Genomic DNA, 14,544 nt, shown 5'->3' on the forward strand with positions numbered 1-14,544 from the left:
GGGCTATGGTGAGTTTAGGTATGGTAAATTTAGGTATGGTGAGTTTAGATTATGGAGTGGTGTTTTTTGTATCTGGACACATTTATTTGTATATTTGTATTTGTAAATTAATAATTTTTATTTTTGTCTTTACCTGTTTCTTACCCAAAACTCTTTTATTGGTTTTGCTCATGTAGACACACTAACTGTATATAAGCAAGAAGTATATTTTTACAAAATAGCTGTAATTTCTAAACCTCGATCTTATGTGTATTAAAGATACTCTTAATATGATAGAACAGCTTAAAGTATTAGAAAGGGATAATCCATTTCTAATCCCATAAAGTGTACATAACTCCTCCATAACCACATAATGCTTATTAGCTTTAAAATATAGGTATATGTAACTCTCCAGCCAAGAACACATGCTTACATATAGACCATGCATTATGGGTGTTGCACATGCAACACGGTTCGGCGACACATTGGAGCTGGAGTATGTTTATGTTGAATGTCCCTCGGCGGATCAATTTTCAATCACTTTAGCCTTAAATAAATAAATCACTTTGTAGTTGGACACGAACCACCCACACATGCACATACCGCCACCACTTTGCCACCAGTCACCCACACCACCCATCACAACAACAACATCTGAGCAGCGGAAATCCAGTGGAAATATGCATACACACATGCAAGCAAACAAAGCTCAAAGGCTCACATTGTGCATGTGTGAGTGCAGCTGTTGCACATGAGCACTAGAAAATAAATACACAGTTGATACATAAATAAATACGACACACAGATACAAATCAAACAAACTATCAATACAACTAAATTGTGCACAACCTTGTTGACTTAATAAACTATTACCCGCCGCCCAACCCGCCGCCCGAGTGCGGGAGCGCGCCTTGCCAATCACTTACTCACACTCGCTCCGCTCTCAGGGCGCGCCGCTGTGGCGGTGGGTGGGCTTTAGCTGGAATTGTGCCACTCAGGGGTATTATTTGCATACAACGGTACATGTATGCTTTATTTTTATGTTATCCATATCATTTACGATAAACCCCCACGACCAGGGTTGCCTTTGATGTGCTGCCACAAAATAATATTTACATTTCCATAAATAAATGCCATAAATGGGTGTGTTTTCCACTGTGGACCCGAGCGCTTTAGTGGACTTAGCCACGGGGGATAGAGGGGTAATCAGTTGCTTACGGGACAAGGCGATTAGGTAAGCGCATTTATTAGTGTGTGTGTCTGTGGTTAGCAGCTGCACTGTGGCTGTTGCCTTTTATGCGCGCTAATAATGCACTGGATTGTGTGTGTTTGCAGGGAAATTGCGCTAAATGTGTTTTTGTTTTTGCAACAATTACTAAACTAAATAGCGAGAGTAAATTCTGGCACACATTACACATAAATACAAACATACATACATACATACATACATACATACATACTTGTACATATATAGTCTAGTCAACACATCCATCATACTCGGCTCTTCTTTGCAAAGTTATTTAGTTTTTGATGTGCAAATTTTATTGTTGTACTATTTTGTTGTTGTAAGTCAATTGAAAATCGAAATGGGAATTGAATGTTTTATCAATATTTAAATAGGGCACACAACCAATGCACTGGCATGCCGGCACGACAGTGGCACAGCCATACATACATATATGTATATATGTACATATGTATACCGTTACTTATGTTTGCTTGTAGACTTGTGCGAAAGCATGCAATCAATATTTGCATAACTAAAGAGTCCATTTTAACCTTCTTCGCAACTATGTAGGGGTGCTCAATGAATATATTATATATGCTGGTATACTTATTAGGGTGGATCAGAAACAACTATCTCTCTCAGTATGAGCTCCTAACTTTTTGGGAAGGTTCTCCGCCTTTCAGTTTCAAAAGTTCAAAAGTCATTTCAAAATACTTTAAAAAATATCTCGTTTCATAGATTTTGTAGAAAATGGAATGTTATACAAAGATGTCTTTTACATTTTCATAAACTAAACCTTTTAAAAGATATTAACGGTTGACGTTTGTTTATTTTTAGGCAACCGAGCAAAAATATTTCTTTTTTAACCTAATATAATAGGTTGTCAAAAAAGTCTTGCGGTATTTTCGCTAGTTGGCGCTAAAAGCGCGTAGTTCTAGTTTTCTTCGTCGCATCGGGTCATGCTATACTTTTTTGGAAAGCTCATCTCACGCGCTAACACGTGTTTGACTGATTGTCGTTTCTTTTAAGTCGTTCGTGAGTTATAGCGTCGCAAACATGGAGCAAAATAAAGAGAAAATGCGGCATATTTTACAGTACTACTACGAAAAATGGCACATCACGTGCTAATTGAGCCCGATTGGGCTGCACTCCTACCAACTACGATAAAGGCAAAAATGCATCTCAAGCCGCCAATATAATTTGTGCAGTGTATGGACCCAATACAGTTTCCATTTCCACCACACAACGATGGTTTCAACGTTTTCGTTCTGGTGTAGAGGTGGTCGAAGATGCGCCACGCTCCGGAAGGCCTGTCGTCGAAAATTGCGATAAAATCGCTGAATTCATTTCTATTTCAATAAAAAAAAAATCAATAAAAATACCGCAAGACTTTTTTGGCAACCTATTATTTATACATAACATAAGTATGTATGTTTATAAATAAATATATGTTTTTTTAGCTGTTGGAAGTGTTCATCAAAGCTATTTATTAGGGTGAGCCAACTAACTAATTAGAGAATTTATGGGTTAAAATTAACCCATACGCTGAGCAAGAAATATCTCTCAGTCAAGTTACGATTTTTAGTTTAATTTGAAAGGTTTCATAAAACTAACATAACTTTTGAATTGTTTTTACTTCGCATATTCTTGTAGAGCATAACATTTCCTAAAAACTCTATTTCTTTAGGATTTTTCAAATTGAAAAATTAAAAACTTTGAAAAGCTGGTTTTCAGGGATTTTTTATTAAAAGTGTTCATATTTAACAAAAAACCTAGATGGAAATAAAAAAACTCATCTACAATCTAGATTTCTCAAAAAAAAGAGTTCTTTCCGTTTTTTATTTTCGGCTCAATATTTAAAACGCCGGTGTTAATTCCAGTAGCTCAAAAGAATCTAATGATATTTTTGTAATAAATCACTTTGGAACCAAAATCAAATCTGTGTTGTGGCAGGTTATGCCCAATTTGATTTTGTGCAGAACATAATATATTTGAGACATAAGAATGTAAGCGTGGGTCACATGTACTACTGTGCCCAAAAAAATAAGGTGACATTTGAATTTAAACTGCGCGCGTCGAAGGATTTGGAGAATTATAATTTTTTTGGTTGGTAGTACTGTCAGTCACATTTATGTCAAATTTCATGTCAAAATATTCATTAGTGTTTGAGATACGTGTCGTTTTGAGAGCTGCTAAAAGTGAGTTTTTCGTTTTTTGCGATGTCGAAATTTGTTGAGCAAAGAATTTGCATTAAATTTTGTTCACGGATCAATTTTCTTCTGCGGATACGTTGAGGATGGTACAGAAAGCCTTTGGTGATGAGGCTATGTCTAAAAAAAATGTTTACAAGTGGTATAGTGAGTTCCAAGCCGGCCGTGAACGTGTCGAATACGTAGAGCGTCCAGGGCGACCATCAACCTCAACCGACGAAGCTCACGTTCAACAAATCAAAGATTTGGTGTTGAAAAACTGTCGATTAACAATTAGAGACCTTGCTGATGAAGTTGGCATATCGAAAAGCTCAGCCAATACCCTTTTGAAGGATGTTTTGGGCCTCAAGCGCGTCAAATCTCGACTGGTACCGAAAACATTGAATTTTTTGGAAAAAAGGCGTCACGTTGAAGTGTGTGAAACGATGCTTTCCGACTACCAGGGTGTCATGAAACGCATTATAACTGGCGATGAGACTTGGATCTATGCTTACGACCCCGAAACAACCGATCAATCGAGCGAATATTGTGCCAAAAGAGAGCCGAGACCAAAAAAATTGCGAAAAGGCCGCTCAAAAATCAAGGTCATGTTGACTGTTTTCTTCGATTATCGTGGAAACAAGGAATATTATTTGAACGTTATGCGTCATTTGCGTTACGCTATTCGCCTAAAAAGGCCGGAATTGTGGAAAGACAATTCTTGGTTTTTATACCACGATAATGCACCATCCCATACTGCCCTCGTAATTCGTGATAATTTCGCCAAAAACTCAACCCATATCGTTCCGCAACTACCGTATTCACCTGATCTGACGCCGTGCGTCTTCTGGCTATTCACAAAGCTCAAAAGACCGCTCTGGGGACACCGTTTTTATACGATAGAGGAGATTCAAGCCGCAGCGAAGACGGAACTGAAGGCCATCGCGGAAAGTGACTACAACCAGTGTTTCGAAGATTGGAAAATCCGTTGGCATAAGTGCATTGCATCGGGAGGGGATTACTTTGAAGGGGATGAAATTGATTTGGATGAATAAATAAAGAGTTTTCAAAATAAATACAATGTCACCTTATTTTTTGGACACAGTAATTAACAATGTTGTATATTGAAATTATTTTGTAAAATATTACCAGATATTCAAAATTGTTTAAAAGGGTACTCTAGAGGTTCGAATTTCGACCAATTAACACAGTGCACAGGCTTTGAGCAATACGCGTGATAAAGTCTTTCCGAACCATTTCAAATGACGCTGCTGAGGTATTAGCCAGCATGGCGCCGATTGACATCCAGGGAGACGAATTCTCGCGAATATATAACATACAAGAGACGTCTACCACAGCAAAAAGAGAGGAGAGAATTAAAAGCATCGCAATGTGGCAGCAACGGTGGGGAACTTCATGCAAAGGACGGTGGACCCACCGACTGATTTCCGACATACATTTGTGGATAGATACACAACATTGGGACCTAGATTTCCACCTTACCCAAATACTCAGTGGGCATGGTTGCTTCAGAAGCTACCTATTCAAATATCGTCTTGACTTTTGTCCATACTGTCCGACGTGTATGTACACAGTGTATAAAAGACTCTGAACACGTATTCTTTCAGTTCCCTCGGTTTTCAAGTATAAGGGTAAAGCTAAAAACGACCCTTGGGTAGTATCACGGTGGAAAATTTGACAGCACTTATGTGCGAGTCCTCTGTAAAGTGAAAAGCTGTCAGCGGCAAATCTAAATATGACAAGATTGAGACATTTAGAACAGACTTGGCGTCAGTCAGTCCGTACAATAGAGGAGACTTAAATGTCTTCTTCTCTCCCATGAAATAATACTTTATCCAGTGGTCCCATGGGAGAGACATCAGCTGGGAGAAGGTTAGGTTTAGCGAATTAAAGTCCCGCACTCCGGCTTTCGACGCTTCCTCTTACTAAAAAAAAAGAAAAAAGCCATATACATATACATATGTATAAATCTATGTATGTATATGTGCAGCGTTTATATGCAACTCAACACTTGCAATCACGATAACTATATGAGCATTCCAATTCACGGTTGACCAAACGATTGTCATTCTCGCATACACTTAAAGCATTTACCATATATACATATATATGTATATTGGTTTGTACATTGGCAATTAGGCGCCTAATCAACTTACGCTGGTGCGCCAATTGTTTTGTCCGTCCAAGCGCTGCACATTTTAATCAGCATTAATCCGAATCCCAGTGCTGCCAAGCATGCGACTGCGCCAAAAGCCATATATAGCTGCATATTAGCGCGTGTGCTTATGAATGTACCATATATGTATGTGTGTGCGTGTGTTTGGCGGTAATGCAGTGAATGTGGCCAATTATGCAGCAAATATGCGCGAGCATTGATTACTAATTTGCATACACGCACACATATGTACATTCGCGGATTTGTGTGATTGTTTGTGCGTGTGAACTTGTTAAGTGGCAGCACTGGGTCAATTAATATTTTATGAATATCAATATTTCGCAATTTACGGTTCAAGCATTTTCGATTGCACTTTTTCCGCCATCATTAACCGACCTCGAGTTTGTTTTTGTTGTGAGCGCGAAGCTATTTGTGGCATTAATTTGTGGTTAATGCCGATGTGAGTGCGTGCAGGTGTGTATGCGTAGCGGTTTCTTCCTTATTAATGCATTAAAATGTAAATAATCTTGTGGCGCTTCAAAATTTTTACGATTTTTATACCCTGAACAGGGTATATTAAGTTTGTCACGAAGTTTGTAACACCCGGAAGGAAGCGTCGGAGACTCTACAAAGTATGTATGTATATAAATGATCAGTATGTTGAGCTGAGTCGATTTAGCCATGTCCGTCTGTCTGTTCGTCAGTATATACATACAAAGTAGTCGCTCAGTTTTTAAGATATCGTTTTGAAATTTTGCAAACGTCATTTTCTCTTTAAGAAGCTGCTCATTTGTCGGAACTGCCGATATCGCACACTATAAAATATAGTTTCCATACAAACTGAACGATCGGAATCAAGTTCTTGTATGGAAAACTTTCTCATTTGACAATGTATTTTCACAAAACTTGGTCCAGGTTATTTTCTAAGGATAGAATATAATCTCCGAAAAAATTTTTCAGATCGGATTACTATAGCATATAGCTTCCATACAAACTGAACACATATGTAGTTACGAAAAGAAATGCACCTGTGAAGGGTATATTAGCTTCGGTGCAGCCGAAGTTAACGTTGTTTTTGCTGCAGAACGCTTTCAATATTCGCTTCAAATAATTGTTTCGCTCATTAATGAAATGAGAAAAGAATTGCGCTTTTTGTTTAGTGAAAATTTATATTACACGTGTTTTCGCTATTTATTTAATGTCGTATTTACGATTTATATGCTAGCATATTTATGAATTGGCGAAAATGCTGATATTTACAGCTGTTAAAAATGGTTTTTTTATTTATTTATTTTTATTCCGTTTTTTTATTTTTTATTTTTTTTGTTTTTTATTTTTATTTATTTCTTTGTTTCAAAGCATTTGTTAAAATATATTACAAGTGATTTACACGCGAGTGTACAAGCGAACTGCCCGCGATAACAGTCCCAGCCGATTTGTACATAAGTAATTTTGCAAATTGCTTCGACTATTGGTAAAAATTACAACGGTTTCTTATTTCTGGTTAATGTTTATATGTAAATATTAGTTATTATTGGTATTTCTTAAGGTAAATACTGATAAAATTCCCGTTAGTACTTAAAATAATAAAATCTGACTCACAACCGACCGAGCTCAAAAGGTGTGAATTTATTTAGTATTTCATCAGACCGTTTACTATTAGAACAGAACAAATATTAAACATTCTTTCCAATAAAGAAAGCTAGTGGTTTCAGCATCGAATAAATGTTCGAAAATTTATATATAATATTTACTATAGACTAACTACTTAAAAACAGTGTTACTCATGATTAAATTACTGTCTTCTCTTCTTCTATTTCTTTTTTGTTTTTTTTTTAGGTAGGAGGAGGCATCAAAAGCCGGAGTGCGGAACTTCAATCAGCTAGACCTAACCTACTCCCAACTCCAGACTCTCCCATGGAACTATCTGGTTAATTATTACTTCGTGGCAATGATAAGATATTTAAGTCTACTCTATGACACGGACTGACGGACGCCTAGTCTGCTCTTGATGTGTTAGTTTTGTCATGATTGAGGCTGCCACTTCGCTGATAGCTTTCCAGTTCTCAGTGGACTGACAGATAAGTGTCGTCAAAATTTTCACCTTAAAACTAACACCCGTGTAGTTTTAAATTTTTTTCTCGGGCAATAAAACATTGTATGCTCAGAGTCTTCAAAGTGCTCTGAACACGTCGGACAACTCGCACTAATGTCGTGCTATAATCTGTACAGCTAGCTTCGAAAGCTCCCATGTCTACTACATTACAACTGTTAGTTGTTCTGGGCCGAGAACACAAAACTTTGGCGATTGTTTTTATCCTCGGTGAGCTCACACCAGTTGTAAATCTGAAGTGAGGCATTCTCAGGCAGGTTGCTATGCACTTGGTTCTTCCATTGAATTCTTGGGCGCCATTGCTGCCAATGTCCACACATAGGTCTCGAGTAAAAGAAGCTTTTCGCTAGAGCATCATCTTCCATGCGAATGCCATTACCTAACCTTCGTGATTCCATCTTATTCGATAATCATCACTCAAACGGACGACTTTAAAGATCTTGTAAAGAACAGTTCTCTCGAATGCTCCAAGTGCTTTCTCAACTCGGTTCGTCATCGTCAATGTTTTTGCGCCGTATAATAGGACACAAATTATGAGAGACTTAAAGAACGTAATTTTTTTCGTCATAGGGATCTACTCCTCAATTGCCTAACGATTCAAAAGTAGCACCTATTGGGAAGAGTTATTCTGTGCTTGATCTCCAGGCTTAGACTATTGGTGGGATGTATGCCGGTTGCGAGATGTAAAAAGTCCTTAACTTTTTCAAATATATAGTTGCCATCAGAGACATAGTTCCATAGACGCGAGGAATCTTTGTATGCGACCTCCAAGTACTTTGCCTTGCCCTCGTTTACCACAAGACCAATCTTTTTCGCTAATTTTTTTAGGCTGGAAAAGACTGCGCTGACAGTACTGTTGTTAAGGCCTACGATGTCAGCATCATCTACGTACCCCAGTACCATTGTACTTTTAGAATACTTTTCCAGCATTATCTTGACGCACGAAACGGAATCACCCTGTCTAAAAGCTCGTTTGTTATCGAAAGCTTCCAGAGTACCTTCCCGATTTTGACGGACTTAATGTCATTCATATGCATATCTGTATGAGTTTCGCAGGCATACCAACTATATAGACTATAATTTGAACAAACTTTAAAAATTGTTCAGAGAATGCACTGAGAAATTTCTAACGATCTGTTGAATATGCAACAACTTCTTTTCGCGCTTAAGTACGCTTAAGTTTATGAAGCTCCTCAGAAAAACGAGTGTTTTCGAGACTTTGATTAATTTTATTTTGCGATCCACCCAGAAATGCGGATTATGAATAAAAACAGAGAACCCTAAAGTTGTGCCTAGAATATTTAAAAAAAGTGCTTAGTGGACTCGCTTGCTTTCTTGGCAGAACTGGTTCCAGAAAATCTATTATTTCTTAATTTTTCAATTAGTTTCTGAATTTAATCTTTTCTCACTAAACTTTCAAAAATATTCAATTAAAATTCTCTTGGGTTAACTGACTTTGAATAATCCCTTAATATAATAAAAAAGGGACTGACGGCAATTATTATTTATACTTTTTGAGCAGGTACCTTTATGTACATATGTATGTGTTTTGAGACATGGAGTAGTTCTAGACAAAAACATACAAGTAAACAGTGGATAACACTAAGACAATAGTAACTCTATAATTCAGAATCGAATTACAGCATAAACAAATAAATAACATTGTTTACGAAAATAGCATTTTCACCCAGTTCAGGTAATTAAAATTTAGACTTCACTGTTTGAAAACAAAAAGTGCTATCGCCAAGAACTCCGATAAGGTGAATTTGCCTAATTACAAATTGATGTTCGCGCTCGTCAATTCTGTTAACAGTCGCTTATCAGACAACCCCGAAACCAATGTCTCGCTGCACCCAGTGTCAAGTTCGTACAAATGGAGCAAGATAACTTCCGACACAGACACTAGCTTACACGATTTCCGCGAGTCAGTCCAAAAGTAACGTTTTAGAACTCGCGGTGGATCGTGACGAAGGTGCAGCTCTACAAAATCTCTCTAGAAAGTACTTAAAACTTTGCAATGTTGAACCTACGATTTCAACTGTTCACAGCGCTTGCTTTCATCGCGCTGTCATGGACCCAAGCGGCCAGCATATTTTCGGGTGCTTCGTTCAGTCGCATTGTGGGCGGTTCGTCGGCAGTTTCTATTAACATACCGTACATTGTCTCTCTCAAAACATTCGGCTTCCACATTTGTGGCGGTTCGATAATCAATGCACGCACCGTAGTCACCGCAGCTCATTGCCTGGTGGCCAGCGATGCTAAGGATTTACAAATTCATGCAGGCGCAAAGACGCGCTCTTCGCACGAGGGCGTGTTGATCAACGTTGCTGCGATTCATTATGACCGCCGCTTCAGCATGGAGACCATGGATTACGACATCGGTTTGGTGCGTCTGTCCAATGCGCTCATCTTCAGCTTACGCATACAGCCAATCGCTTTGCCCGCAGCTGGTGAATTAGTGTTGGATACTGATGTCGGTTTGGTGGCCGGTTGGGGTTACAAGTCCGCTTATGGGCCAGGCTCTTACGTTTTGCGGTACGCTCGTGTGCCTATTGTCAATCAGACTGTGTGCAATGAGCAGTTAGAAGGATCGGTCACTGATCGCATGCTCTGTGCTGGCTATGCTGAAGGTGGCATCGATGCCTGCCAAATGGATTCGGGCGGTCCGTTGGTAGTGGACGAGAAACTTGTGGGCATCGTGTCATGGGGTGTTGGTTGTGCGCGTCCTAATAAGCCCGGTGTTTATACACGCGTTGCACAGCTGATCGACTGGGTGCAGACCACCCTGGCAGAGAAGTACGCGGACAGCATTCCCAGAGATAGGAAAAAATAAAAAAGCAAGTGAAAAGCAAAGAATTAATTGTGACGAAATTTATTGAAATAAAAATTGGCCTTATTGAGATATCATATAAAAGAAAGGAATTTAAATTAATGTTGTGATAACTACTTATTAAGTTCCACACTAGGTGTAGATATGGTTATTGATAAAAGTTTTAAGTTTTAAAATTTTCTGGGTCAAACGGTATACCTACTAATTGTATGTAAGGAGTGTTAGTCTACCAAACACGAGCTTATTGACAATTTTGGTGTTAAGCATTATGCGTAAGCATATCAGTTCTTAAAACCTTCATTGAGAACACCAGTTCTATTTATAAGAAGAAAAATTTATACTTTTAGTCGAATTTAATCTTCAAATCTTCTTCTTCTTCTTTATTGGCGTCGAAACTGCTAACGCGTTTACAGCCGAGTTTACAACAGCGCGCCAGTCGTTTCTTCTTTTCGTTCGCAATTTGGTGCCAATTCGAGCCAGTGTAGCCAGGTCCTGATCTCTCCAACGGAGAGGAGGTCTTCTTCTTCCTCTGCTTCCCACCGCGGGTACTGCGTCGAATACTTTCAGAGATAGAACGTTTGCTTTCATTCGGCCGACAATACCTACCCAGCGTATCCTTCTTTTAATTGCTTGAACTATGTCAATGTGGTCGTGCATCTCATACAGCTCATCGTTACATCGATTGAGATATTCGCCGTTGCCAATGCGTAATGGACCATAAATCTTGCTCAGAACCTTTTTCTTGAAAACTCGTAACGTCGAGATCATCGTCTACCTCTGCACCATATAGTAGGACAGGAGTAATGAGTGGATTATGGAGTTTGGTCTTTGTTCGTTGGTTCCAAGATGGACGAAATTATCTACGATTTCGAAGTTATGACTGTAAACAGTGACATGGGAGTAAAATTGCGAGTGCGACGACTCTTTGTTTGATGACAGGAGATATTTCATCTTGCCCTCGTTCACTACCACACCCATTTGCTTCGCTTCCTTATCCAGTCTAGAGAAAGCAGAACTTATGGCGCGGGTGTTGAGGCCAATGATATCAATATCATCGGCGTACGTCAGCAGCTGTACACTCTTATAGAAAATTGTATCTGGTCGATTACGCTCTGCAGCTCAAATGATTTTCTCCACGAGTAAATTGAAGAAGTCACAGGATAGGGAGTCGCCTTGCCTGAAACCTTGTTTGGTATTGAACGGCATAAAGGCTTTTCGTGCTGTCAAAAGCAACTTTGAATTCGACGAAGAGATCGTGTGTGTAGATCTTCCTTTCACCGGTCTTTTCCAAGATTTGACGCATGGCGAATATCTGGTAATTTGTTGATTTTTCAGTCCTAAAGCCACACTGATAAGGTTCAATCAGTTTTTTGTCGGATTGAGTGCACTTAAATAATCGTTGGACATGCTTCCCTTCAACCATACATCGGCTCCCGCCGCTTTGTTGGTCTTCAAACACGTAATTGCTATTCGAACTAGGAAATTTTACAGTTGAAAAAAGGTGTTAGGTGAGCAAAATTGATAACATAAGAATTTTTAAAATATTGACAATAAACTGAAGAATTATTTTTAAAACACTTTTGCGTATGGTTGACACATGTTTCATGTGTTATTTTTTATATAAAAAAAGTGAAAACTTTAGAAAAGTCTTAGAGAAGTTATCCTCAGACTAGAATTACAAAATTTATATTTCCAGGCAAAGCTGCGATTTCATTACTTGAAATTATCTCTTAAATTTATAATTATTAGTTTAATGACGCATCCATTAGAGGAAAATAAGCTATAGGTTAACGAAATAAATTTAATTTACTTAACCAACCCTACTTGCAACTGATTGAAATTGCAAGCCAACTTCAATTCCGCCCACTCTACAAAGCGCAGCTGGCAGGTGTAACGGAATTGCTGTTAAATTATTATTATGTAATTTGCTTATCTTTCTCTCGACAGCATGTAGCGGTCACACCACCGAAATCATATCCCATTGACTGATGTCGGGTCGAGCTGAGTATTGATTGACTTGACTTTTCGATTCACACTCCAACAGCGCCGACACTACTGTTTAATGATAATAGCGCTGACAGTGTTGTTGGGCAGTTTATCTTTGCAATGGTTACGCAACCGCATGCAGATTTGCTTTGTCCAGCATTTTGCGGCTACTAATGCGGGCTTTGCACTTGACCAAAACACCGACGACGGTGGTTTCGGTGCTGGGAGAGTGGGCGGCCGACGCTGAACGACGCCATGTACACCGAGGTACTTTAATATGCACATCTTTAGACACATACACATATACCTACATGTAACGGTATATGCTTGTGTGCGGAAATGCATGTCGACCTTTGGTATTAGAAGACATTCTCAGGCTGCCGGTGTGAGTTATGCAACGAATGTACTTTATGTACTCCAATGTATTCCTGTATGCACATACACGAAGTGGGTGCCTCACACCACTATTAACCCATTTCAATGTAGTTTTGTTTGTATGTGCTTGCTTGTACCGGCAATTATTATCCTTAATTTGTACACATATTAACATGAAAATGAGTTTTTGCTGGAGTTTGCTGCCGACCCAGCCCCACCGAGTGGCCAACACAGGGCATAGACCGCTCCGAAAGCGAGCGCCTTGTCTACATGTTCACTCTTTTGGTTTATGGTGTTGGTCGGGTGGGTAGGTTGTTTGTTGCTGCTTGCAATCGCTGTCCTGTCTGTTTGTTTGTGTGCGTGAATGCGTTTCATTGTCCATTTGTTAATGAGGCTTTATGAGCCACTAAATTGCGTAAAATAGATTAGATCGACATCTCCGTTGCACATTTGCATGCCACACCCACAGCAATTGAAATTAGCTCACTTCATTCTAAAGCACTTGGTTGCTTTCACTCGGAATGCATACAGTGCCGTGCAAAAGTATGACGCAGGTGTTGAAAATACATATTTTTCAAATTAGTAAGTGATAGAAGTGATTCTGAGAATATAATTTGAATATGCAAGAGGAATGGTGGCATGGCGGGAAATACAGAAAATTCTTATTATATTTCACCACGTTTGGTGTCTTCTATGTTTAATGGCAAACATTTTATATATAATATTTAAAAACTTTATCTAGTGACTCAAGCTCAGAGCATACTAAAATTATGGATGGAGCACTTCCCCGGCTTGCTGAATGGCAGTGAAAACATAACACCAGGAGATGGTGAACCCGATTTCCCATTCGATGACGATGGAGCAGACGTTCCATTGCCCGCCCATGAAGAAATTCGAATAGAAATTACCCGTCTGAAGAACAACAAAGCGGCAGGGGCCGATGGATTGCGGGCCGAGCTATTCAAATATGGCGGCGAAGAATCAATAAAAAGCATGCATCAGCTTCTTTTTAAGTGTGCTCTGCCCAAACCACGAAACAGGAGATCCCTCAATCTGCGCCAACTATCGTGAAATAGGCCTCTTCAATATCGCGTATATGGTTCTATCGAGCGTATTGTGTGAAGGATTAAAGCCCATCATCAACAAAGTGATTGGACCTTATCAGTATGGTGCATTTGGGCCTGGAAATTTAACAACTTACCACATACTTACCATGCGCCAAATCTAGGAAAAGACCCGTGAAAAGCGAATAGAGGAGTAGCGCCCTCTTCGTTCATTTCAAAACTGCTTTTGACAACACGAAAAAAAGTTGCCATATGCCGCTATGTCTGAATTTGGTATCCGCGCAAAACTAACACGACTGTGTAAACCCGCGTTGAGCATATGCCAAAAGCTCCGTCTGGATGGAGATGAACCTCACCGAGCCATTCGATACCAAACGAGGTTTCAGACAAGGCGACTCTTTATCGTGCGACTTCTTCAATCTACTACTGGAGAAAATAATTCGAGGTTCAGAGCTGAATAGAGGAGCTACAACTTTCTATAAGAGTGTACAGCTGCAGGCGTTAGTTCTGTTTTCTTCAGACTGGATAAGGATGCGAAGCAAATGGGTCTGGTAGAGATCGAGGGAAAGACGAGATATCTGATGTCATCAAACAACAGTCATTA

General features: G+C 39.2%; 1 protein-coding gene across 1 annotated transcript; it reads left to right on the forward strand.

Annotated features, from left to right (window-relative positions):
* The first annotated feature begins 9,539 nt into the window (after window positions 1–9,539).
* LOC126758649 (trypsin-4-like) lies at window positions 9,540–10,613 on the forward strand. Its single transcript, XM_050473002.1, has one exon. It carries the CDS (start codon window positions 9,703–9,705, stop codon window positions 10,516–10,518), a length of 816 nt encoding a protein of 271 aa, XP_050328959.1. The 5' UTR covers window positions 9,540–9,702; the 3' UTR covers window positions 10,519–10,613.
* The last annotated feature ends 3,931 nt before the right edge of the window (window positions 10,614–14,544 follow it).

This window comes from Bactrocera neohumeralis, chromosome 5 (genome assembly GCF_024586455.1).
Source record: "Bactrocera neohumeralis isolate Rockhampton chromosome 5, APGP_CSIRO_Bneo_wtdbg2-racon-allhic-juicebox.fasta_v2, whole genome shotgun sequence".
NCBI lineage: Eukaryota > Metazoa > Arthropoda > Insecta > Diptera > Tephritidae > Bactrocera > Bactrocera neohumeralis.